This window comes from Centruroides sculpturatus, unplaced genomic scaffold (genome assembly GCF_000671375.1).
Source record: "Centruroides sculpturatus isolate CEXI.00-Female unplaced genomic scaffold, Cexi_2.0 scaffold557, whole genome shotgun sequence".
Lineage (NCBI taxonomy): Eukaryota > Metazoa > Arthropoda > Arachnida > Scorpiones > Buthidae > Centruroides > Centruroides sculpturatus.
Genome location: NW_019384744.1, coordinates 68,002 through 94,033, shown reverse-complemented (window position 1 = coordinate 94,033; position 26,032 = coordinate 68,002). Strand labels below are relative to the sequence as shown.

Below are 26,032 nucleotides of genomic sequence, written 5' to 3'. Positions count from 1 at the left end.
ATTATTTACAAACACCAAAAATTATTGAACTACACTGGGATGCTTTATTCCACTCCCAAATTCACGTAACCTTGCTTCATTAGACTCCCATTTGTTCCAGACTCTGAATAATTTCCTTTGTGATAGAAACTTTGATAGTTTGGAAGTTTGCAAAAACCATATGAAATAGTTTTTTGCAGGAAAAATAGGAAGTTCTATGAAAAGGTTTTATGAAGCTTCCCCATAGATGGCAGCATGTCTTTAAAAACAACGGCACATACATAATTGAATAAAGATATGTTCAGGAAGTTCGTAGCAATTTTTAAGAGAAATAAAAGAAATGTTTTGAAACAAAAAACCAGTTTTTAGTTTTAAAACAATTTCTTTTAAATTTCTTTTAAAAACTGCTAAAAACTTCCTGAACAACCTAAAAATAAAAAAAAAAATATTGATCTTAAATGAAACTGAAACATCATCTATTTACCGTACAGATGCATTATCAGTTAAACCAACAAGACTTCCAATCAATCTTTACTTTTAAACATATATTAATTTGGATCAAATAACCATACATGTCAATTGCCAGAATCTTCTAAATTATTTAATTTAATTCAAAATTAATTACTAATTATTAATTAATATTGGCATGAAGATAGTGATCTAACTTCTTATCTTCAGGTCAAATTCTGAAGTTTTATTATATAATCATTAATTTGATAATAGCCAGAAAATCCAGCAATTCATATCTGACCATTAATACATAATAAATAAACTGTTATGTGAATTTATAAACACTATATCCAGACACACACACACATATATATATATAATGCTTTTTAAAATAGGTCTTCATTGTTTTTGATCAAGAAAAACACAAATATTTTATATCATGTTTCATTGTGTGTATTCATTATTATTTTTTACTTACTTCTGCAACTTACACAGTATATTGAACATATGAAAACTTAAAGCAGCTTTTAATTAATATTCATATTTATAATTTGTGTATTAATTAAGACAAAACTTTTTGTAACTTTTTATTGATTAATTTTGATGTCACTTGAAGTCTTTATAATATCTCTCCTTAATTATAAACTTGATGTTATCTTTGCCATTTTCTTTTATATTGTTTCTTAACATTTAAAAAAATTATATATTGTTTTCAAAGTTATAAAATTGTTTGTCAAGCTTTCCATGTTTTTATAAAAACTATAGCTCATTCATAAAACAGAAGGATTCTCCTTTTTTCTTCTTTGTATCTTTAAGTGTCTCATATACCCTTTGCAGGTTTGTGGGAACTATTTTTACTTTTTACTTTACTTTATCTTTATTTACTCCCGATACCGCAAGAGCATAATCGGGTTAAATACAGAGATATGTCAAAGCACAGGTAAATACATACATAATAACAGACAGATAACGTACAAACAGTATGACAATGGAAAAGTATGAACAGATGGTAAGATGACCAGTACAAATCAACCGATATTATACAAAACTTGAGATTAGAATAACATGTATGGTAGTGGGAACTATTTGTCAGAAAAAATGCTATTCATTAATTAGAAGAGCAATAATAATCTTTTCTAGTTGAGAAAAATTACAGAATAAGTTGCATTCTCTGCCAATTGTAAAGTAGCATGAAGAATGGAAAGAAATTTTGGAAGTTAGCTAAAAAAATTGCTTAGTCTACAAAATTATACAAAGATCCTTTTAAAGCTAGAAGAGAGAAATAAAGAATTCCTCTTCACTTTATAACAGCATGAAAAGCTTAACAAAATAATTTAAAACAAACCCCATGTTTTCATGTCAAGAGACAATAAAGAGAAGAAAATGGAAAGAGAAATGAAGTGTGAGTAAGATCAGTTAAAGTTATAAAGGCAAGAAAAAAGAAATTACCATACATGGAAGCTATAAGAAGCAGCTCAGGAAATAGAGTAAAATACATAAAACAACTTAATCAAAAGAAAATACTATAGCATTAAGTGAACTAGCTTGGACAGAGAGATGGAAAAAACACTGGGAGGAAGTTAAACTATTAGAACAAGTAGATCCAAAAGAAAAAAACTGGATATATGATGATAATCTAAACATGGAGGTAATAAACAACAAGTTTAGTAAAACATTATCCATTGTGTGAAATGCATTTAAAAANATATCTATATTTTATTAGTGAAGTGAAGTGAACATATTATTAGTGAAGTGAACATATATACATATCGTTTGAAAAAATGCTGTTAACTTAAAATATACTTAATAACATTAAAATATAGACTAAATCTTCGTTGCTATTTAATCGTGAATAAGCGCCATAAGTGCGCTTAACTATGAAACAGTAATTTTCAGAAAATGAAACTTGAAAATTGGACCAACCAATAATTTATTCAGAGATTTTCATAGATTATTTTTTAATGCTTCGTAATCATCGGAATTTTTCATCGTTTTGACGGTCACTTTTCTTATTTTTGAATAAAATTCTTGGGAGAGTGAACCTCCCGACAAATAGCGTGGGTTAATTTCCCTTATCAATAATGTTATATATGACCAATTCTTCATTTTTTGGACATTGTTACATTTAAGAATTCATAAAATTATGCATTTTGGGTTCATTCATAATTCAAACCACTTATTTGTAGTGATGAAATCTTACTGTAGTATTAGCTAAAGTGTCATGGGAAATATTAGATGGTTTCTCTCTGTATTTCGATAAGCAAGTATATTGGAATCTTGTGATAGTCAATTTTTTAGCTTGTATATGAGACATTTGCATTCTTCATCTCTTCACGTGTTAAGTTTCATCCGTTTGGAAGTTAACGGAAATTTTTAATTCAGGGGACCTGATTACCTTGGCATCGAGTTCGAGATATACAAAGGAAAATTTTTAATGAAAAGTGGGTTCCCTAATGTCAAGGAATCGGGCAGTAGCCGATTGTCACGTTATATTCATAATACTAACAAGCAAGTACGAGAATGTATTAGTAATAATAAAAAATGCAGAAAAATATGTTAGTGTCCTTTCAAAGGAATTCAAAATACTGATTTTCTTTATATTTCATAATAATCTATAGTAACAACTAAATGGCCTGCCCAACGAATTACAATACTACTAACTTTTTTAATATCAAAGTTGAAGTCTTATTCTACAGTTAAATACAAAAATAATTATCCTAATTTAAACACTAATAAAATAATTTTATTATTTTTCAAATTATCTGTACAAAGATATTTAAATCTATTTTTTTCTTGTTTTTATGACTTTAATGAGAGAGTGACGAAAGTGTTAAAAGAAAATTCATTCATTGTCAACTTAAGATCATAAGATCATATATTAGCTCAAAATCAATGTACTGTATTCTATAAATTGAAAATGATTAAAAAAAATGTCTTGTATGAATTTTCCTTTCCTCACTTCATTTTACTCTAAAAAATGAAAGGGGAAAAAACGAAATGCCCTGCATGATTAAGAAACAATATTAAATGCATAAAATCTGGCATATAACTTATATTTGAAGAATAGCAGTCATAAATTATACACGATCGTACATAAGCCTGGAGCTTTCTCTTAAAATTACTTTAATTATCATGCACTGAAAAACTACACGATCAATTAAAAAAACGTGATTTGCCTTTCTAACTGTAAAACATAGTTTTCCTTTTTTCGAACTTAAAAATTTAATTTAAAAAAGCCGTGTAATGTAACTGCAATTTTGTTAATGCTATTTAATGCATTCTTTCACGCACAAGTATAATCTTTAAAAATTTAATGTATCAGAGAATAACGTATTTTTTACAAAAATTTAAACTACATAGAATTTCCATTTATCTTTCACGCACTTATCTTTCAAATCGTTATTATGATTTAGAAATTACAGCATCTTTCTTTTCATTTATTTTATTTCATTATATATGTGCCATTGTAGACGACACTTAAATTTTTCTAAGTAATTTCAGAAAACAGAAAAAAAATATCTTGTTATAACAAAAAAAATTCATTAATAGCACTTTTGCAGATCCTAACCATCAAGTTTAAAGTCAATTTAATACAAAATGGAGTATACTAAAATAAGAAACAAATTATGTAAATTGATACACGGATAATGTATAGACAATTAACCAATAATATTGCAGCATGACTAAATTACAGACCGTTCGGAGCTCAAAATTTTATCTTGCGTAGTATGTAGAAAGTTAAAACGCTAATTATGAGTTACAACTGACCCAAATAAGCTTCCTCTCTATAACCACACCTACCAATGCAAAGCGATCAATAAGGTCATCAATTACATCCAATTAAGAAACGATCATAAATACGCTCAACTATGTCTTAATAGCTGGAGCGGAACCGAGATATGGCTACTGAGATTCTTTAATATGCAATAGTGGTAATATAATGATGATGAAAAACTGATTTTCAGTTTAACTTTGAAAAAATAAATAGTGTGTCAAAATGCTAATACTGAACACACATAGGCACTTTAACATATAAATTTCACTTTCCTTCGTAGAAACTATGAAGAATTTTTCATACAATTATGTAAAAAAATTAGTCCCAAAGCCCATTAAGAACAATGATGATTAAAATATATTTCAACATATTAACTATATATATACACATATATACTATATATAAATCGCCACTTGGCGATATTTTTATTAAAGTGGCGATAAAAACATAATACAGGCGATAAAAATCCTCTTATTTCGACATTCGGCGTGAAACTGAATCACACATCGGGAAAAATAGCAAAATGTCGAACTTCCGTACAATGGGAGTCCCGTGCGCTTACATCATCATGAGGCAAATTCGGGCAGAAAAGTCGAAAGTGACGTCGAGAACCGAAAGCAGTTTTTTGTACAATACAGCCAAGCGTTTCAAAATGAGATTATTTTATCGAGCGACAGAAATTTTGGGGAATTTTTGAGATAACTTTTTTCACTTTGATCTGTTTTTAGTAGACTAAAACAAAAATTTTGACATCGTAGAACCTGTGAAATACTGTTTGAACATTGTAATCAAATGTTATTCGGAATTATTCATTAAATAATTATTCAAAAATGATTCCTATTGCTAACAAGAAGAGGGACAGACGTTCGAGACTCCGATTAGAATGAATTATGGTGAGCATGTAGCCTTAAACACAACCAGCTCCTTGTCCAAATAATAGGACCTATTTCTCAAACGTTTACAAAAATTGGGCCACTGAGTTTAATAGATGAAAATCGAGACCATATTTGGTCTCGATTTTCATCTATTTAACTCTTTTTTCGAGATTATTAAGAAAGAACAGAGATGGACGGACGACAATGAGAATTTATAGGTCTACAATTTTTTTCAAATTGTAGCCCAATAATTTTTCTATAGATGCAATATTTATAAGAACATACTTCCAACGTAATTTATACAATCTGTTGCCAAAATTTAAACACTATTATCACATAAAAGCAATTATTCTCGCATTTTTACAAGATTTTTATTTATTTATTTAAAGAAGCTTTACATGAAGTCTTTGGGACCTTAAGTTTAGAAACTTCGATCAAAAACGGGGTCATCACAACCTGTCTAACACCGATCACTTTTCAAATACTAATAGTGTTCAGTAGTAGAGTCATTGACCATCCTCTCTTCAACAATTATTTTTGATCGAATTACTTCGAACCCCTTCCGCAACGGTCCCTTCTTTCTACAGGATCGGCGGATGGTGACATTCGAATATGAAAAGTACATAATACGAGATTACCGGCGAACACAAAATATGTTTTAAGTGGTTTTCGAAGACGAGTTTAAATATTTGGTCCGTGTTTTGTCAAATTTGATTGATTGGCAGATTCTCGTTTGTTATTCGGCTATGAATGCCATAATTTCTTAAGAGTTAACGTTAGGAAAAAATATATCATCTTAAAAAATTTCAAATATCATATTTTCAATTAGTGTCTACTTGACCAGGAAATTGTGCCATTTCGTGCCATCCGAGTATCGCGATAAATGTGACAATAATAGGCTAAAATAACCAAGCTCTTTATATGGTTTTCGTTTTAATGTTTCTTATATTATAGTATTTGATTTACATAACTACAAAGGTTATCTTACATAAAGTTTGATCACACCGAGTGACCAATCTAACACATTTTAAAATTCTTTATTCCTCTATTGTACACAATTTAAAAAATTTTTTAAATGTGTTAGATTGATCACTTGATGTGATAAACTCTTACGTAAGATAACCTTTGTAATTATAAATCAAATATTATAATATAATAGAAGGGTTAGAAGTACGAAATAATCTAATAATCTTTGATGTTATTTTTTGCCCGATCAATGTCAGGCTCATCTGCTAGTTATAATATATTTTAAATTTAGAAGCAGAAGCAGTGTTGTCAGCTTGAAAGCTTAATCCCTAGGCGTAGTGTGTTTTCCCCCGAAAAGGGATTTTTGGGATTTTCTTAGAAAACAGCCAAAAACGTAGGGATGCTTAGAATACTCATTTTTAATCCCGGTAGAAGGAAATGCAACTCTGAAGAACTAGATTTTGGCTAATAATGGCAATTTGGCATGAGTACTTAACTTTACAAAAATTCTCTCAGTACAATGTTGAGTAACAACATTGTAATGAGAAAAATTTTTTAAGTGCATGAAGGATTTTTTACATACGCGAAAGAAATTTTTGTTTCTTATAACCTAACAACACTGAGAGGCAGTTGTGGTTTTGAATCTCGCTCAGAGCCAAGTATTTTCTTCTAGAAAATTCTAGTCCGATAATTCGACAGATCTTTTGGCTTTAAAATTATTTTTGGTCGGTCCCACATCTTCCTAATTAAGCAAGTGGAAATGACCAAAAATGTGAGAAAAGTGAGCAAAAGACCTGAAAAGTGAGGATACTTCAGAAAAGTGAGTGACTCCGAGGCCTGTATCTGTTAATTATTCTTATCTAATGACAGCGAAATCGTGACGTGAGCGACGATTTCAAGGTACCCGCATTGAATGTTTAGAAAGTGTTATGATTTTTTTAAAATAAATTATGCAGTTTTAAAATATCAAATATTATTTTTTGAAAGTAGTGTTAAAACAAAATCATAAAATCGAAAAAGTTTTAAGGATTACTAATTATGAATTTCAAACAGAAAAATTACAACAAATAAGCAACAGCAATTTTCCATTGAACGAAATATTTGATTCCGTTATAATCGCATTATTATTTTCTTTTCACTCATATAAAATGTATTCTTACTTTTTAGATATAGATTAAAAAGTTAAATAAAGTAAAATTTGTAAGCATTTTTTGTAATTTTTTTAATTACTTAAATTAAATATTTGACCCGCTATTTATACTAAATTTCGAATTCAGTTTTCATCTACCTTTGAAAAAAAGATTCGCCATTGTTGTAGCCTATATAATCTGTTAAAAAAGGCCATACTATAGGCAGAAGAACGAAGTTCACTTCGAAAATGTTTAAACCCGGATTATTTAATGAAAATACAAATCAGCTTCCACATCACCACTTAAACGACGATTTCACACTTGAGCTAAACTATTTACACATTTAAGTGATGTAAGAAAGTAAAGCTTCTTGCTTTTTTTAACTGATAATTCCTGCACATCGCATAATTTAAATATCTATTAAAATATTTTCTAGATAGCAATGTAATCATGAAATTGCTGACATATTTCCTTTAAATGTTTTTAAAAGACTCAATGGATAACCTATTCCACATTTTACTGTTACGCATCAGTAAAAATATGTTCTGCATTTGTTTTACGTAACAGTTTTGTCAGAGAATTAAGTCAACTGAAGCAGTTCTGTACATTATATAATGTTAATATTGTTAAAGCGATTTTAGTTTTAGTGATAACGGCTAGTCCCGATTATTTTTTCTTTTATCTCAAATAGATATCTACTCTTAATTTTTTTAATCATTGCTTCTTAAATATTTTATTGCAGAAATAATTTTAGAATGTATTAATTGAATAATAAAATATACTAACTTGTAAGTAAGATGCATTTTTGACCGGTAATGCTATCAATACATTCGTAAATTTTTTTAATAATGTTTAAACACTTTTAAGTTATGAGAGAAGTTCTCGGCAATTCTCATCGTTCTCAGCGGTAGGTGTTATATAACAATTACTATGGTTGTTGAAATACTGAATATAAATTGGGTTTGCTTGCAAAATCAGCGCGGGCAAAGCCGCGGGTAACAGCTAGTAATTTATAAATCTTCAAGTTATGCGTTTTTTTATTGTTTTAACATGCCCTTTTAATGTCAGAATAAATAAAACCATATTTTCCACTATCTGTATTCTTATTTATTAATCCTGCTTAATGTTACAATCAATTATTATCAGTGTAGGCGAGTCCTAAAGTAAAAGAGTGAATTCTATTGTATAAGATTTTGTTCATTCAAAGTTTCGTTTAATTCGATTGCCATTTTTTAAATAATATTTTCATTAAGATTACAAGACTTCTCTTAAAATAGTGTAACATTTTGTTCTGACAGTCTGCCACCGAAATTTGATCTGTTGATTTACTATTTATTTTCATTGAAATTTTCAGAACCTAATTTGTTTACTGTTTCATCTATACTTTAATACTTGCTTAATACAAGAGAATAAGTTCGAAAACAATAGTTAATCAGAAGTCTACCATATATCACTATTTCCGATTACAGCTACCTAAATTTCAAATAAAATTTTAAATACAGTAGAATCTCTGTAATCTGACTTAGATCGAACCGGTGGGGATTGGCTTACTGTATTTTGTATATATCGGTACGTACAGGAAAGAAAACGCATTTGGTTCACAGGTTAGTTTGTCGTATTAATCACGATTGTACTGTACAGTACACGAAATTTCATATGAGCCACCCTGTAGAGTGTCGGATTACTGAACTGTCAGACTGGCGAGTGACGGAAATTCTACTGTATTCGGAAATATCTATTACAGGAACAATTTAACTGATTTTCTTGGAAAAAAAAGACTTCGCATGGAAAACAGAGAAATGGAAAAATATGGAAGATAGAATAATCAACAAATATTTTTTAAAAATCGATTATTATTTAACAATTAAATATTTGAGTAAAAAGATTAATTCATTATTTTAATAATAAACTAAAAAACGTTATAATAAAATGTAAGCCAACTAATCTCATTAAATTGTTTCGTTTTCCTTATTGAAATAACTTTTCTAAGTAAACAGCTTCTCGAATTATAAATTATCAGTGACAAAGACGCAAACATATAGATATAATTATTACCAATAGTCAAATGAAGTACTGTGTTATTAATCAAATTTTGTGAATGAATAAATAAAATTCAAAAATTTTGCTAAATAATGTTTGAAAGGCCGCATTTCATACTAACAATTGTATGAACGATTCCTATACGACAAGTAAAATGAAAATTTAAAAGACAACTACTGTAATACAGATCACATTCCGGATATGTGAAGTATGGTACAACAAATCTGATCAAGACTTTCATACTAATAACAACTCAATAAACAAATAATATTCAATAAATATATATATATATATATATATATACATATGTTGAAGTAAAGGACCCATCCGTTAATTATGTGCAGTTTTTGATCTCCTCCCCTTTAATTACACATATAGGCTAATAATTCATGGATCTCGTCCTGATATTAAAGAAATGACAAAATGCTCTGCAAATATTTTCTAGTTGATAATATTTACATGACTATTATAAGGCTTATAAGAACAAATTCGTATGCCACCAATATCACTCTAAAAAGCCCATATAGACAATTCCTTTACCCAATCTTATACAATGTGTATTTTTCATGACCCCTCTCTCAGAAGTATACACGTAATTAATGTACTGTACAACCTCAAAATGATTATTCATCCAAAAATATTATGTATATAAAAAATATGAAAGTTAGGTTCTGAGAGAAAATTAAATTAATCTCTTGAGTATGTTTCAAATGATGTAGCTTGCTGTTTCGCCAATATAGTAAAATTACAAGGATAGGATACAAACAATTCAATCGCAAAAAATTCTAGTGGTAAATCAACTTCTAGATCAGAGGTTCTTAACCTTTTTTGTTCCTAGGACCCCTTTTCCAATCAGGTGAATACCACGAACTGTTGTCGGAATAATGTTTTTAAATGCATTAAAAAATTATAAAAGAAACAAGTTATATAGAAATACATTTATTAAAATAACAGAAAAAAAAGCATAGTATAGTAATGTATGTGCTACTTTCTTAACACAATAATTAACAATTTCACACAATAACACAAAATTAAGATAAGTTGACTTTTACCCTTCCAAACCTATAGACTCCAGGTTAAAAACTACTGTTCTAGATGAATAAAATTAATAATTCCTAGTAGATACTGCACATTTAAATATATAGCATGAATTGATTTTATATTATTTTTAGATTAAACTGACAAAAGAGATTGAAAGCTATACAATTTGATATTTATAAGATTGATAGATACCAATGCAATAGATTGTGCATTTTAATATCATCATAAAGTCCTGTTTATTATTAAATGACATACATATTTCAGTCTAAAATTTTATTAAAACTAGATTAGATATATATCAGATATTGTACATCAAATCCATCATTTTAAATTTAAGAAACGAAAGGAATATGTTGTTCAAAAGTAAATTTGAATTCAGTGAATTATATAAAACTTACATTTTAAGTTTTTAATTTTCAGATTCTTTTAAGTCAAAATTTAATGACGAATATATATACACCATTTGTATTTATTTAAATAGACATAAATAAACTTATAAATGATGAATTATATTCTATTTCCTTCTTGAGAAAATCAAATAAGTAAGAAAAATAACGACAAGAAACAAATTGTTATTAAGCTTAAATGATGAACGTTTTTATCAGAAATAATGACAAATTTTAAGTGGATATAAACTATTCAGCGTCGAAAAAGATTTCCGGAAATGGGAATAAAAAAGAAAAATATTCGTTTGAATAAGCGTCAGGCGTTTATCGTGAATTATCGATCATAAAAACACATTATCGATGAATCTTACTAATCGAATCACACCGATTTTTATCTCGAAACTAGAAAAGAGGGAGAGAGAGAGAGATGAAAAGAGATAACAATCTTAGTAGATTTTATCGGAAAACGAATTTTTTAAAACTGATTAATACAGAAATTTCCTTTTTAATAAATCTGAAACGTTAGTAGATCTAACATCTAATTAAACTAAACAGTTTTCATTCTATTTGAAAAGAAAGTAATTTTTATCTTTATTGAAAATTTTTTCCATTTCGAATGTACGTGTATATACAAGTCATTAAATTTATAACTGCTTTTACATTCAAGTATCGGATTTAGAAAAAAATATTCGTAATTAGATCGAAGACTTTCAATAAACTAGTTATTTAAAAATAATTGCATGTCTACTGTCACGTAAAATTAGTTAAACAAAGTAACAATCTATTCAGAGTGTAGAATTATAATCTTAATAATATTGTTATATATTGTTATCGTTTATAATTAATAAGAATTTCATATATAATTATTCATCTTAGTCACTGCGCTTCTGATATTGCATGTTGTAATCTCGTTACATTAGATGAGAATCCGCTTAGTTATATAAACGTTCAATTCCTGCCTATCTAAATCAATCCTGAAAATCAATGGTTACATAAAGCATGAAATAAAAATATAATACATCTAAGCAAATAAATAGCTTATAACCGATACATTTTTTTTCCAATATCTGGTGAATAAATACAAAATTATGAAAGTTTAGATTTTGAAATTTATGACAAAAATTGCAAGAAAAAAAAATAAGAAAACTTAATTATCAATAAACAAACAAAAACTCAAATTTGCACACAAGTGTTAAATTTAATATAAATGTGTTTTTTGAAAGGATAAAGATATATATATATATATATATGTAAAAATCAAAATTTAATTTGGTTAGAAATCACTAGGAATACATCAATTCAATGAAAAAGAAGAAAAAATAAATAAAACTGTTTGGGCACTTTTTACTGCATATTTTATAGTCTACAAACGGAAATAATCGTTTTTCATTTGTCATAAATGTTCGGCTAGTCGAGAATGCAAATATATTATTCGAGTTTGCATTCTTTCAAAAGCACGAACAGTTTCCGTTTTACAACTATTAGCTAACCTTGGAAAGAAAAAATTTCCTCTATAATTAGAATTTAAAATATAATTGAATAAAGATTGTTATTAGAATGGAATTTAGATATCAAACAACTCTAAGTTATTTAAATATCTCAAGACTTTATTAAATTTAGCGACAACTCGTGCAAAATTTAAAAAAATAAAAAAATTACATATAATTTTTTAAAACATGTTACAATGTAAACAAACCTTATTAGCAACATTGACATCACAAAATATTCGTTAAACATTTATATATATANATATTTTACATCAGAAAAGTCGGTTTTTTAATCATAATAATCAAAGCAATTTAAATTAATACAAGAAATAAAGGTACCGCAAACTTTTAGCAAGACTTTTTTTTTTATTAGGCAAAAAGCGTCATCCATCGTTCGTATCAACTTAACAGATAGTAGCCGGGAAACCGCTGGATTGTTATATTTCCCTAGTGACAAGGTGACATATGGCATGTTTTGACTGTCAACGTAGATGCAGTAGAATGAAATCTATCGCGATTAGGTATGCAAGAGCATTAGATAGGTCTGACAACTTCAATAACACCAGCAACGGAAAAATGTCACATTTAGCTTCTTGTTTGGTAGGATAACATCATTAAGATTAAAGGAACTGGGTCACCTTTTACTTTTACTTTTAATAGATACGCGGATAACAGGGGGGAGGGAAAAAAAACTTTTTAGATGTCATTATAATCCCGGAATCACCCATTTGAAGCTTGAAGGGGAAAAAAAAGCCGTAATGCAGAGATCAATATTTCAAACGGACATTTGGCAACCAGAATAAAAAAAGAACATTCTAAATACAGACTCGATCGTAACGGAATTATTAATCATTACACTCGATTTAGATCGAGTCAGACTAAAATAAGAGAATAATAATAATCGTCAACGATCGATGAAGGCGGTAAAGAAGCAAGCAGATTATAAAATCATAGCCAACGTTATTTGAACAGGCTCGATCTATTGATCGCAACGCTTTATAATAAATATTTTAAAGCAAATGATTAAATTTATATGTGGGGAAAAAATCAAATAAATTTTTACCGATTTATTATTATTATTATTATTTATTTTTTTTAATTCGCCGATGGATTTTAAACTCACCTATATTCGTATGATTCAGTTTACGACAAATCCTTGCTTCTCTCTCCAACTTTTGAAAATCTATAAATAATAAATAAGCGAAATATTAATAAATTATTCCGTTTAATAATTAATATTTAATGTTTTATCGTTAAAACGTATAGCAATCAGTATATTTATAAAATTATATGGATAGTATACATAAATATAGTATCGCACATAATACTGGGTTATTTGTCATATTTACAATCAGAAAAGACCACGAAAACAGATATTGCGATCGATATCCAAGTTATACTTTCGGTAGTATGTAATGTGTGTTTATACAAAATCGTGTTATTTTTCGTTGATTAAAGGGAAAAAAATTCGATTAATCAAAACACTGGATGCCTTGACAACAGTTTCCACAACAAAGAAAGATACAAGCAAAACAAAATGATCTGCATGTCTCTCAACCATGATAATTCTTTAAGATATCGTATACATAAATAAATATATTTAAATCGATTGTATTTAAACCCGAAGAATATAGCTACAGTAGAAAGTAATTACTTTTAACAGAATCATCAGATTAGATCTAATCGCAAACGATAAAAATGAACTCATCCATCAAAAGCGTTTTAAAAAAGTATGATCGAATGTAAAATGACAGTTTTAGACGGTAATTTAACTCAATTTCATTCCGAATAATTATGAGACAATTTTCCCCTTCTCTTGTAACAGTTTTTCATGGACGAAACGTCTGAAACATGTCTAACCTTTAATTTTTTTTTTTTTTTTTTGGAAAACCGCCGATCTACTTCTTCTTTTGTTTACAAGACCAACTGGATTATTATTTTGAACATAACTCGCCCTACCATAATTTCTAGTAAACAATTTGTTTTATTACCTATGGTTTCGTATATTTTTAGATGGTGGTGTACTGCAGCTGAGGCGTGGTCAGAAACGTTACGTGACTGATGAGAGATGAGAATTTCAGTTGAAAGCATTCATTTATGATATGTCAGGAACTAGTTACCATCCCAATGACTTTCATTATATTAAAGTACATTCCACAAGAGAAATTGCACTGCTTTAATTGAACTGAATTAATACAAAGCTGCTAAAACATTGATTTTTATTATCTTTTCTATGCAAAATATTAAATATTTATTTTTTTCTTATATCACATAAATATAATTTTGATTTAAAAAGATATAATTTGATATAATAAGAAATAATTTAAATGTTTGTCTTTTGAAATTATAAAATTATGTAAAAAAAAAATTATATTAAATAATTATCTTTGGTTCAATTTGTATGGATCAAGTAATACCAAAAGACAATGGTAAAAATTTGTTAGGATATCATCATATAAAACATACTATTTTAAACAATGATATAAATTATAATTAATCATTAATTTTTTAGTACTACATTTACATTTCAGATTTTATAAATAAATTCAATTAAAAAAACAACAAATAAAAATTTTCACACAAGAATACAAAAACCAAAAATATGAAAACATTTACTAACTATATGAACAATTATAATTGTTACTACTCACATATTTGTCAATATAATTTAGAAAGAATTAATATTATTAAAATTATTATAGTAAAATATGGAAAAATGTGAAATTTGAAATCAAATATTTAAAAAAAGTATCTATATAAAATGTTAAATTTCAGTAATTGTTAACTACATTACACAATTGTTAAAATATTCTCTAGTTATATGATAAATAAAGTCTATAAAAATTACAATGTTATGCAAATCCAAATCCTAAAGTATTATTTTAAATAAAACTTTAAATATATAAATTATAAAATTTTTAATCACAAATGAAACAAATATTTTACTCTCTAAAATTCACAGAAAAAACAATTTTATTTTTAAAATCAAAAATAATTAATAAAACACACAAGTTTTAGTTTTATTCACTTTAAATATTCTATATAAATATTCTTTATATCTTTAAATATAAATATCTTTAAATATTCTATTTCAATATATTTTATATTTCTTATTAAGTGAGGAATATTGATTTTATACAATAAGTATTTAATGTAATGAAGTAAGAATGAAATTATATCAATAAGTAATAGAAATGATAGAAAAGTAAAAAGTATTTATTCTCTAAAATAAGGAAGGATGATAATATAATTAACATTCTGAAAAATTTTTTTAAACTAAGACTCTTTCTTTGTATTTAATTAATTTATTTTCAAGTATTTAATATCTTCATATTCTTAAGTTTAATTCAGAAATATTTTTAATTTGAAATAAAAAAATATAGAGATTTCATACTTATTCCATGCAATTCCATATTTTTTTACAGATTATACTTTAAATCAAAGTATGTTTTAATGTAGGGATATAACTAAACTTTTTTGATAGGCAAATTTGACTAAGAAACAAAAAAAACATCAATGCTAATACTGAACTATTTAATTAAAAATCATTTACTAAATCATATCAGTGTAAAAATGTACTTTTAAAAGTGTTATCTCTATTTAAAATAATTTTTCCAATGTCTCACACAAAAAATATTCAGTTTCTTATATGTGGAAAAAATTAACTAAAACAAAATTATTTTAAAACTTTCAAAATATCTTAAAGTTTTATCATTTTTTTAAACACTTATAAGGCAGATCTTTGTAAACTCTTTCAATGCAAAAAGTTTTATTTTAAAAAATCTTCTGTTGTTTTGGAAGTTTTAAATTTTAATAGCATATCATCAAATTCTGAGAAATTCTACAACACAAATATAAAAGGTTCACAATTGCTAACATTATCAGCTTTTTCTTTTTTATGTGATCTCCAAAACTCTCTACTGTTGAAAAGTTCAACCCTGTTTTATAATACACACACAAAAAGAAAATTTTTAAACTGAAACATTATTGATGCAGCTTCAGCACTATCTTCAATAATAAAATTACATCAGAAAAGTTTCATCAAACATTACTGTAATAGAAATGCAACAAACTACTGAAACTTTGTGAGAATCATTTTCTAATAAGGAAACAAAGTACTCTCAAAAATTTTTTCAATTAAGAAAATTACTTTTCATAAAATTTGAACAGTTTGTTACATTTTCTATTATGGAATATTTGAAACCGTTTTAGTATAACATTATCACTGAAGATAAAACAGAGTCTGCTCGGAAAACATTTTAAAGTCAACAGAAATTAACTTGAATAAAATGTGTCTATTTAAGGAATAAAATCATTTTAATTTGCATTTTAAATTAATTCTGCATGAAGAAATAAATACACTTGTTTAGATATGCCTTGTGATAAATTACTTCATAATCAAAATTATTATTCCTTTATGAAAAAGATATTTGATTAGTTTCTTCTATAATAAAAATGTTTTACTGCACTTACTACATTCATCAAAATATTGTAAATTCATCTCAAATTTATATTCTTTAGACATTTTACAATATATAAAAGTGTAATTTACCTAACAGAATTGTAGAATTGGATAGATTCAATTTACTCAATAGAATAGTAATAGATACTGTGACAACAAGCTTAAATTTTCAATATGATTAATTTATGATCAAAAAGCACCAAAACTTATAGTACAAAATTTTAAAATGAAAATTTCTTTTTAGATAATTTTTGAAATAATTTTTTATGTTAATAAATATATTTCATTTAATTTATAAAATAAAAAAAATATTAATTTTTCATCAGAAAAAATATATTAATACTAATTTATCATTTAAATGAAACATTTTTCATATTTACCAGATCAACTGTTTTATTGATTAAATGACTCAACAAGTAATGCTGCTTATTAAACAAAATATTCTAGTTTCACCTAATAATAAAACTGATAAAATGAATAAAATCTGTATTTGTTAATTCTTAAATATCAGTTCTATGTTCAATGATTTTACTTAAGATAAATTCAATTTAATTAATTCAGCACAAAATGCTGAATTAGTTAAATTTTAACATTAACAAATTTAGGTTGAAAATTTTGCTAAAGAAAAAATAACAAATTAACTTTAAAGTTTCATCTAACATATTCTTTATATATAAAATACTTAGCTTAAAATCATCATAAACATTTTTGTGTCAGGAAAAAAATATAGAAATAGTGACACAGGGATTGATGAACTGTCATAAAATTTTGAACAAGTGGGCAAAGTCCTATAGGATCGCATAGTTACCACACAAGGATGAAACTGTTACTGAGCATCTAGGAGGGACTGACATACAAGCTACACAAAAGAGAAACCCAGTATTTCCAGATTGCTCTCAGTGATATCAATCTCATTACTTTTCTGCCACACAGTAACACACACATATATATATATATGTTACTGTGAATGACCAATATCTGGCAAATGTCAGCATTCACACAGTTGTTTCATGTATGTATGAAATATTTGCTAAATATCATTATTTCTTACTTACACTGGCAAATGTCGACATTCAGCATGCACTGATGGTGAATGTTGAATAAAAATATTTTTATTATGTTAAGACAAAAATGCAACTTTTTAATGTGTCAAAATAGGAGAAAGCTTAAGTAACAGCACATGTAAATAAACTGTTGAATCTAAAAATGAACTGTACATTCTAAATCATTAAAGAAAAATAATACACAATAGTAAACTTACACATAAATTACGTGATTAATGTTATACAATCTTATTTATTGCAACAATTTAAACTGTTATGGCACTTTGAATTGCACAAGAGTCTCTTGCTTTTACAACTGCATTTATTCGTAAAACACTTCTTTTTGCAATGACTGCGTGTATAGCCTTGCCCTCCACTTTTCGAATTAGCTGCAGCTGCTTCTCTCAGCAATATTTATTGAGAAGAAATCTCATCTATGGAAAGTAACTTTTCTTTATAAATTACGAACTGATTACAGGTATACAGCTGCTTGAGGGTACCATTTTTGTTTGCTAATTTATAAAAGTTGAAGTCTTCTATTCCAACAACAACCACCAACACATTTCAGGCATCTATATGGCCACGGTCAACATCAGGGACTTGTATTCGTACGGCCTGTCTGTCGACATCGACTTCTCAGATGTTGTTTCAACCTCCACCAAAGCCTATCTGTGTTTGTCGACATACACCGGCAATTGTTCAAATGTATAATAATATAACCAAATATTCAGTCTTTCACCGATGTATTTTGTATGTGTCGACATTCACCGGAGAATATCGACATTCTCTAATTTTGGTCTTTCACAGTAACATACATATATACATATATGCATACATACATACACACTATCAATCTAATTATTGCTTTAAATACAAAGTTTCAGCATTCAAATCATGGTTTAGAAGTGCTCACATACTCTGCAGATGCTGGAGATTTAAAAAGACAGACTGACAAAATCAAGAGGACAGCTTTTTTGACTTCTCACCTAGGCTAATTTGAAGCTTATACACCAGTCACAGATAGTGTTTTTAACTTTCAGAGCAACAAATTATGAACACAATATGAAAAAGGTAATGAGCAAAAAATCTACAATCTTGGAAAACATTTCTTCTTTCCCTTCATGATGAAACAGCCAGATAGCTGAAGCAGTTAAGATGATATCAGCCTAATACTCTGGAGATTCAAAAATGAATTTGGTGGATTGAAAAACCCCAGGAATTTTTTATGGATGGCTTGCTCTTTATACGGAAGCCATGTCTATCACCAATCTGCCACCACTACTGTGAGCCTGGCAGCAATGAACACGATTAAAAAGCTCTCAGTGTTCACAGGGCAGAAAGAAACAAAAGTTAAAAAAAAATGCAAACTAATGGAAATAAAAATAATTCAGATTACAGTTAGTAGTACCAACTTCTCATGCAAAAAAAAGATTTATTAAAAAACTGTTTGGAAATGTTCTAAAAATGAATGCAAACAGTTTTTGTTTTCTGAACAATTTAAAAAATAAAATAAAATTGAAATTACATACAGTATGAAAATTCTGAACTTACCTTAGTCACATAGAAAATGAAAAGACACAATTAATAACACATTACATACCAAGATGGAACAACAAAATTTTAAAAACAAAAACCTGTTTGAGAAAAAGCACAGTTCTATTCTGCACAACAGTGGAATCTGATGATGGAAGCTAATATTCCAAAAACATTTCATTTGTAAATAAAAGCAATTTGTAGACTCATTAAAAATTTATTTTTTAGCTTAAGTATTATTCAGTTTACATTATAGAGTACTATAATGTCATGTACTAAAGTCAAATATTGCAATAAAACAATTTATGAACATCCTTGAACATGATATTTTTAAGCTTTTCAGGGAAAATTCCTTGCTATTGTTTTGCCAACTTATCCATCTTTAATCAGACTTCATCATTAATATAATTCAGGTTTAGTTTTCTATATAATTTAAAATGAATTTGTCTCAGAAAACTGTTACAATGAATTTTGAAAAAAAAATTTAGAATCTATCGAAGGGATAGAAGCTTGAAAAAATTTTTCAATTGTGAAATAAATCATAATTTTTTTAATTTAAAGAAAATAAAGCTGTCAGTATTAAATGTTAAAACCATTATTACATCTTGTTAAGCAAATAGCAATTAATTGATTAACTTTTTTGCATCTATCAATTATATTTCAAGAACTGAAATACCTCATATAAATAAAGATAACACCCAGAATGAGCACAAATTAACTGAAAATAGTACTTTTACTAACATTTACATCTATTTGTAACAAACATCTTCAGATATAATATATAGAATGCAGAACTAAACAAACAAATTAAACTCAAATACAGTGTTTTAAACAAATTACTTCAGTTTAAAATTATTTTTTCAAACTTATTGAGTATTTACATGTGTAGTTAAGTAAAATATTGGGTTCTCTTTTGAATTATAAACTTCTATTTATGGTTCACTGTACAAATTATCACAGTAAACTAACAATTTTCTTCTTTCTTACACCATAAATAAACCCAATATTTTACTTAACTACACATGTAAATCTATACTAATATTATAAAGAGGTAAAGTTTGTAAGTTTGGATGTAGGAGGTAATCTCCAAAACTACTCATCCGATTTCAAAAATTCTTTCACCAATATTTAGAATGGGCATAGGCTGTATATTATTCCGTTAAACATTCATATAAATTAAAAGATATCATCTAAGATTAAGGCTTTTATGTTCAACAGATGGTGCTAACTCCACGAGTATGATGACCCAAGTTTTCTTTTCTGTGAGGCATTATTCTTTTCTGTGAGAATGAACTAAAGCAGATCATCATCTATATATCTATATAAATAAAAATGTAATGTTTGTTCGTTCCTACCGATTCCTTTGAAATTTTGACACAATTGCATTCGAATATGCACATTTTTTTATATAATATACATGTTGAAATTCCCCCACTGGGGGGAGATAGACAGGATTAAGGCTTACTGTAAAGAACTCTGCTTCTATTTATACTATTAGGTAACCAAAAAAGTTCTGTCGTTTTTTGTGAAACTACAAAGTTTAAAGAATGTTACACGCAATACACAATAGATGACACTAAAATTCCAGCAATATGTTAATCAAGATTTAATGCTGACTCACCTTATATAAAGAGAAGTGGAAAGGTTATCTCTTAATATTATAAAAATTGACTTGAAGATGAGTACTCCAAACTCTGTAATTCGTGCTTGTATGTTGTATGAGTTTAAACTTGGAACAAGTGCTGTGCAAATGGCTCAAAAAATATGCCAGGCTTTTGGACAAGGTTCTGTTAGCACTCACACCACCCAAAGATGGTTTACAAAATTTTCTTCCGGCAATGAGTCGCTTAAAGATGCGCCATGAGAATGATGTTGAATTACAGGCTGCAATCGAAGAATATTCTGCTCAAACTTGTCAGATGTTAGCACAAAGGTTCTCCGTAAGTGATGAAACTGTCCGTTTACATTTGCATTGTCTTGGGAAAGTTTACAAGCTCAGTAAATGGATACTTCATCAATTGGCACCTGCCAATATTGTGCATATGGTGGACTGCAAATGGAATTGTTCACTATGAACTTATACCATCTGGCCAGACTATTACTGCTAATGTCTACAGTGACCAACTGCATTGAGTTCACCAATCACTTTTGAAAAAACCACCAGCTTTAGTGAACCATAAAGGCGTTCTTTTCCTACACAATAATGCTATAGACATCATGTTGCGCGTGTGACCTCTGACACAATTCAGACCCTTGGATGGGAACCTCTTTTGCACCCTCCTTATTTCCCTGACATTAGCCCTTCTGACTATCACCTATTTTTAAGCCTAGATAATCATCTGCGAAATTGACAGTTTAGAAATAGAGAGGTTATAGAAACGGAATTAGGGAAGTTTTTCAACTCTAAAAATCGTGACTTTTATAAAAATGGAATTTATAAGCTTGTTTCCCGTTGGGAACAGATTATTGAATGTGAGGGTGGTTATTTTGATGAATAAATTGTGTTATTTCCTATACATTTTTATGTTTGTTTTCTTTCAACAAAAAACGACAGAACTTTTTTGGTTACCTGATATTTTGGATGCGGTTTTTTGCATTTTTGATTGCGATTTAATAGGGTAAGCCAACAGAATATAGACTGAAAAGGGATTTTTTGATATTCTTCTCCACGGGAGAGAGGGACAGGATTAAGGCTTACCATGAAGAACTTGGCTTCTATTATAGTATTTTAGATGCAGGTTTTTTGCGTTTTTGGTTGCATTTTAATAGGGTACGTCAAGAGAATGTACATTAAGAAGGGATTTTTCAAAAAATCCCCCCCATGGGGAAGTGTTATACATTTATAATAGATACATTTTGAGCCACAACAACGCGTGGCAGGGGGCTGCTAGTACTCAATAAGTTTGAAAAAATAATTTTAAATTATAGTTGATACTTAGATTATAACTCAGTTAATAAACACCAAAGTGCATCCAAGTCCAGCAAAGAACACAAATCTGTTGATACTTTCCAAAAATAGAACATATTTAACCTGAAGCAAAATTCAGGAGGATAAGTACAGTGAAGAACACAGGAATAGTTTATTTCTGTATTCTTCACTGTACTTATCTTAGGTATTTTGCTGTTTTATTAAGTAATGTAACATCCAGTTTGAGATAAGTAGTGTTGTGGCTCAGTTGTGTGTGTTGTTTTCTAAGACCATCTGAGGTTATAAATATAAGAATTTACAATATGGTCTTGTAAGGCTGTTAGAGAGATGGAACTCTTGCCTTGCATGACTTGTATATATGCCTAGTACTGGATGCTTCTTGGAAAGATGGAATCCTTGCATCTCTCCAAAGAGGCATCCATGAGTGAGCCAGCAATTTGATGCAGTTCTGTCAAAAGAATTCTAGCTGAGATTATTGGGGCTCTTTTGATTCCAAGACTGCCTGATAGTGGTGCATTTAGTGTGCTGTATTAAATCCAGGTCAATGTTGAGTAAGTTTAATGGTGTACTGTCTTTGTCTGGAAGCTTAATTAAGCTGCAATTTGAAAAAATTGTAGACCTATAAATTCCCTGTCATCTGTCTGCCTGTCTTTCCTTAATCTTGAGAATGGAGTTACAGAGATGAAAGTCAAAACCAGAGATGTCCAATCCATGGCCCACTTTATATTTTTATGTAGCCCACTACGCCCTCAATTTTTTAGACACATTTTCATTTATTTTAGTAAAGTATGTCATAAAAATTATTCTCATTTTACTGGATACACTTTGATGTCGTAATGGCATAATTGGCGACATAACTGTCCAATCAAAAATGTTGCAGGTGTGGTCTGTCATTTTGATTGTTTCAGTTTCAAAGATTTTTGTAATGAAGTGATGTTGTTAGTGATAAAGAATGGGTATCTTTTATCAGAGGGATGAAAAAGACACATAATCCCTCTTTTTAAAGAGTGTCATTCATTTTTAGCGACTCGAGACTAGGCCTAATGCCAAAGTGGAAAGGGATAATTTATTTTCTATAGAAATAAAGAATAAATTAAACCCTACCACTTCAGCATTTTTACTAATTATAGGTATATAATACAGACATAGGTCTATCTATATATTTCTTTTGCTAATGTAATAATTTAAATATTTTCAACCTCCAATTATATTCATAATTATTTCATCAACTTTAAATATTTATTTTAATAACCTAGCATTTGATCATGACATCTAATTCTAAGAAAAGAGAAATAACAGAAGAAAAGAGAAAATTCATTATCTTTTGGCCAAAAAATATTTCGTAATTGAAACATGTATTATTATTATTATTTTCCTTATTTGTCATGATAACATTGCTGTGTGAAATTGTGCATTTCCAGAGTTTATTAAAAAGAAAAGAAGAATTTCCTGTGAACTTTGAAAACTATAATAAATTATGTGAAGTTTTGTTACTTTTAACAAAACTTAGACAATTAAAACTAAAACTAAAACAATTTAACAACGAGATTTTCTGACTGCAGAAAATAAAAACTGAATTAAAATTGTTTAGTGATCCATTTTCATTTAATTATATGGAAGAAGCAGATAAATACCAGCTAGAACTCATTGATTTCCAAAGCAGGAAATCTTTGAAAACTTATTATAGAGAACATTCTGTTCTTGAATTTTATAAAGTTCATTCTTTAAATGAATTTGATAAAATTGTCAATTTATCTAGAAAACTGTTATGCATGTGGGGTAGTTTTTGTTTTTACTCTTTCCGCCCTGTGAGTACAAAGAGGGCCTCTTATTAACAGGTCCATTATGGGTTGGCCAGGCCCACAATAGGGCAGCCGGGTGGAGAAGGACGGGGTCCAACACATCTGGACAGACCATCCCTGAAAAATTTGTGAGGATTTTTTGACCCATTCCGATTCGATCCCAGATACCCCAGAGCAGTAGGCTGCCACCTTAACCACTTGACCATTCGGCTGTCGCATGTGGGTAGTATATACAGTTGTAAACAATTTTTTTTTTTGTGCATGAAGAACATCAAAGCTGCTTAAAGACATAGGTTAAGTGATTCCCATTTAACTAACATTCTTAGAATTGTATTACAAAATTCATGGCCAGTTGGCCGAGCAGTTAAGGTGGCAGACTACAGCTCTGGGGGACACAGGACCAAATCCAGATGACTTGAAAAATCCCCAGGAATGTTTTTGTGGGGTGGTCCATCCAGATATGTTGAACCCTGCCCCTCACCATCCAACTGCCCCATTGTGAGCCTAGCCAAACCCATAATGGGCTTGCTGTAAGTGGCCCTCTTAGTACCCACAGGGCAAAGTGGAAAGAGTTTTAAAAAAATACCACAAAAGCAGATATTAATAATAATAATAAAAAAAAGTAATGTCAAAAATAGCATCAAATTTATTTTTATTTTATGCAAGTATAATTTATTTTTTTTTTACTGTCAACAATACAGTATTTTTTGTAATTATATATATTTGTTGTTAAAATTCTATATTTGTATTTTGAACTTTTTAAAAGGGTATACTTATATTAATTACCCTTGTAGCCCACTGAATATACCTAAATTTCTAATTTGGCCCATTAAGAAAAAAGGTTAAACAACCCTGGAAAAAACATATACGGAAAGTTTAGGGGAGGGAGGCCCCAATTAACTAACTATGAACTTCCAATGCAAACTGGAAGTCAAATTATTTCAATTCAAAAACTTTCTCTGAAAGGAATTAGATAGATGACTGGCATGACTTTATTGCTAACAGGAAAAGTACGATGTACAGGGGCAAGACAATACTCTTTTGAAATAGAAAACATATATTTTAAATTAAATAAATTAAAAATATGATTCAAAATTGCAGCCTGGCATTGTGATAATGTCACAATAAATATTTGCTCATTACTATTAATATGTTATATTTATCAATTTAATTTATTATATCAGAAGTACAAAAGAAAGAAATGAATATTTTTCATTAAATAAAGTGCAATAAATAATACAATTATTTAACATTTGATTGCTAACTTCATAAATATTTGCAATTATGTACATATTGAATTAAATACTATAATATATTTTAAAACATGATTGTAGTATAATTCAAAATATATATTCATATTTATATTCACATACTTCATTTCATATATTTTCATACTGTAATTTATATATACTTAATGTGTTCAGTCAGTGTGTTATTTATTATACTTAAAATAGAGTCATATTTTGTACTGTAACACAAAAATGATATACGTGACCGTGACTAGAGCCATCCCATGTGGCTACACATGGAATAGCAAGGAGAAACATTTCCATTATAACACTCTTCCACTCTTCACTCTCTTTTGCCCCCCCCCCCCGCTGCTACTTTACACAAGTTTAAAAGAGCACAAAAAAAGTCACAAGCAGTCAACCACCGGATGAAACACAGGCACATCAGACTTAAATACTAGGCTTCATGAACAGCCACAAGGTAAGAAAGAATAAAATTTAATACCTGTTCTTGTTCAGCCTTATCATTTTTTATTGAGCATTGTCTGTGTATAACTGATTTTCATATGGAATGCAAGGCACTGCCATACCAATATGGCGACTTCTTGCACAATAATGTCTTGCTGATGATATTGGGCTATTGCATTTTTATGGTAGTACTAGCTGCAAGGACCCGCTTCGCTGGGTTTTTATTTGTTCGTACATTTGTATGTAATATAGTTTATATATATATAAAAGACCGTTTTTCTAAGTAATCTAGAATCTAGCTGCAAGGACCCGCTTCGCTGGGCAAAAAGTAACGATAGTGAAGATTAAGATAATTACATTATAGCTAATCTTACCCGTTTTCACAGAATGCAAGAATTAGGTCCCCCGTTTCCAGACTAATTAGAGAATTTTTACGT

General features: G+C 28.5%; 1 protein-coding gene across 1 annotated transcript in view; it reads right to left on the bottom strand.

Annotated features, from left to right (window-relative positions):
- LOC111628424 overlaps positions 1 to 26,032 on the bottom strand; it is a 71,148-nt gene that overhangs the window by 35,847 nt on the left and 9,269 nt on the right. The window contains exon 4 of the mRNA XM_023372199.1: positions 13,253 to 13,312. Within this exon, the coding sequence (XP_023227967.1) occupies positions 13,253 to 13,312 (60 nt within the window). The remainder of the gene's footprint in view (positions 1 to 13,252; positions 13,313 to 26,032) is intronic.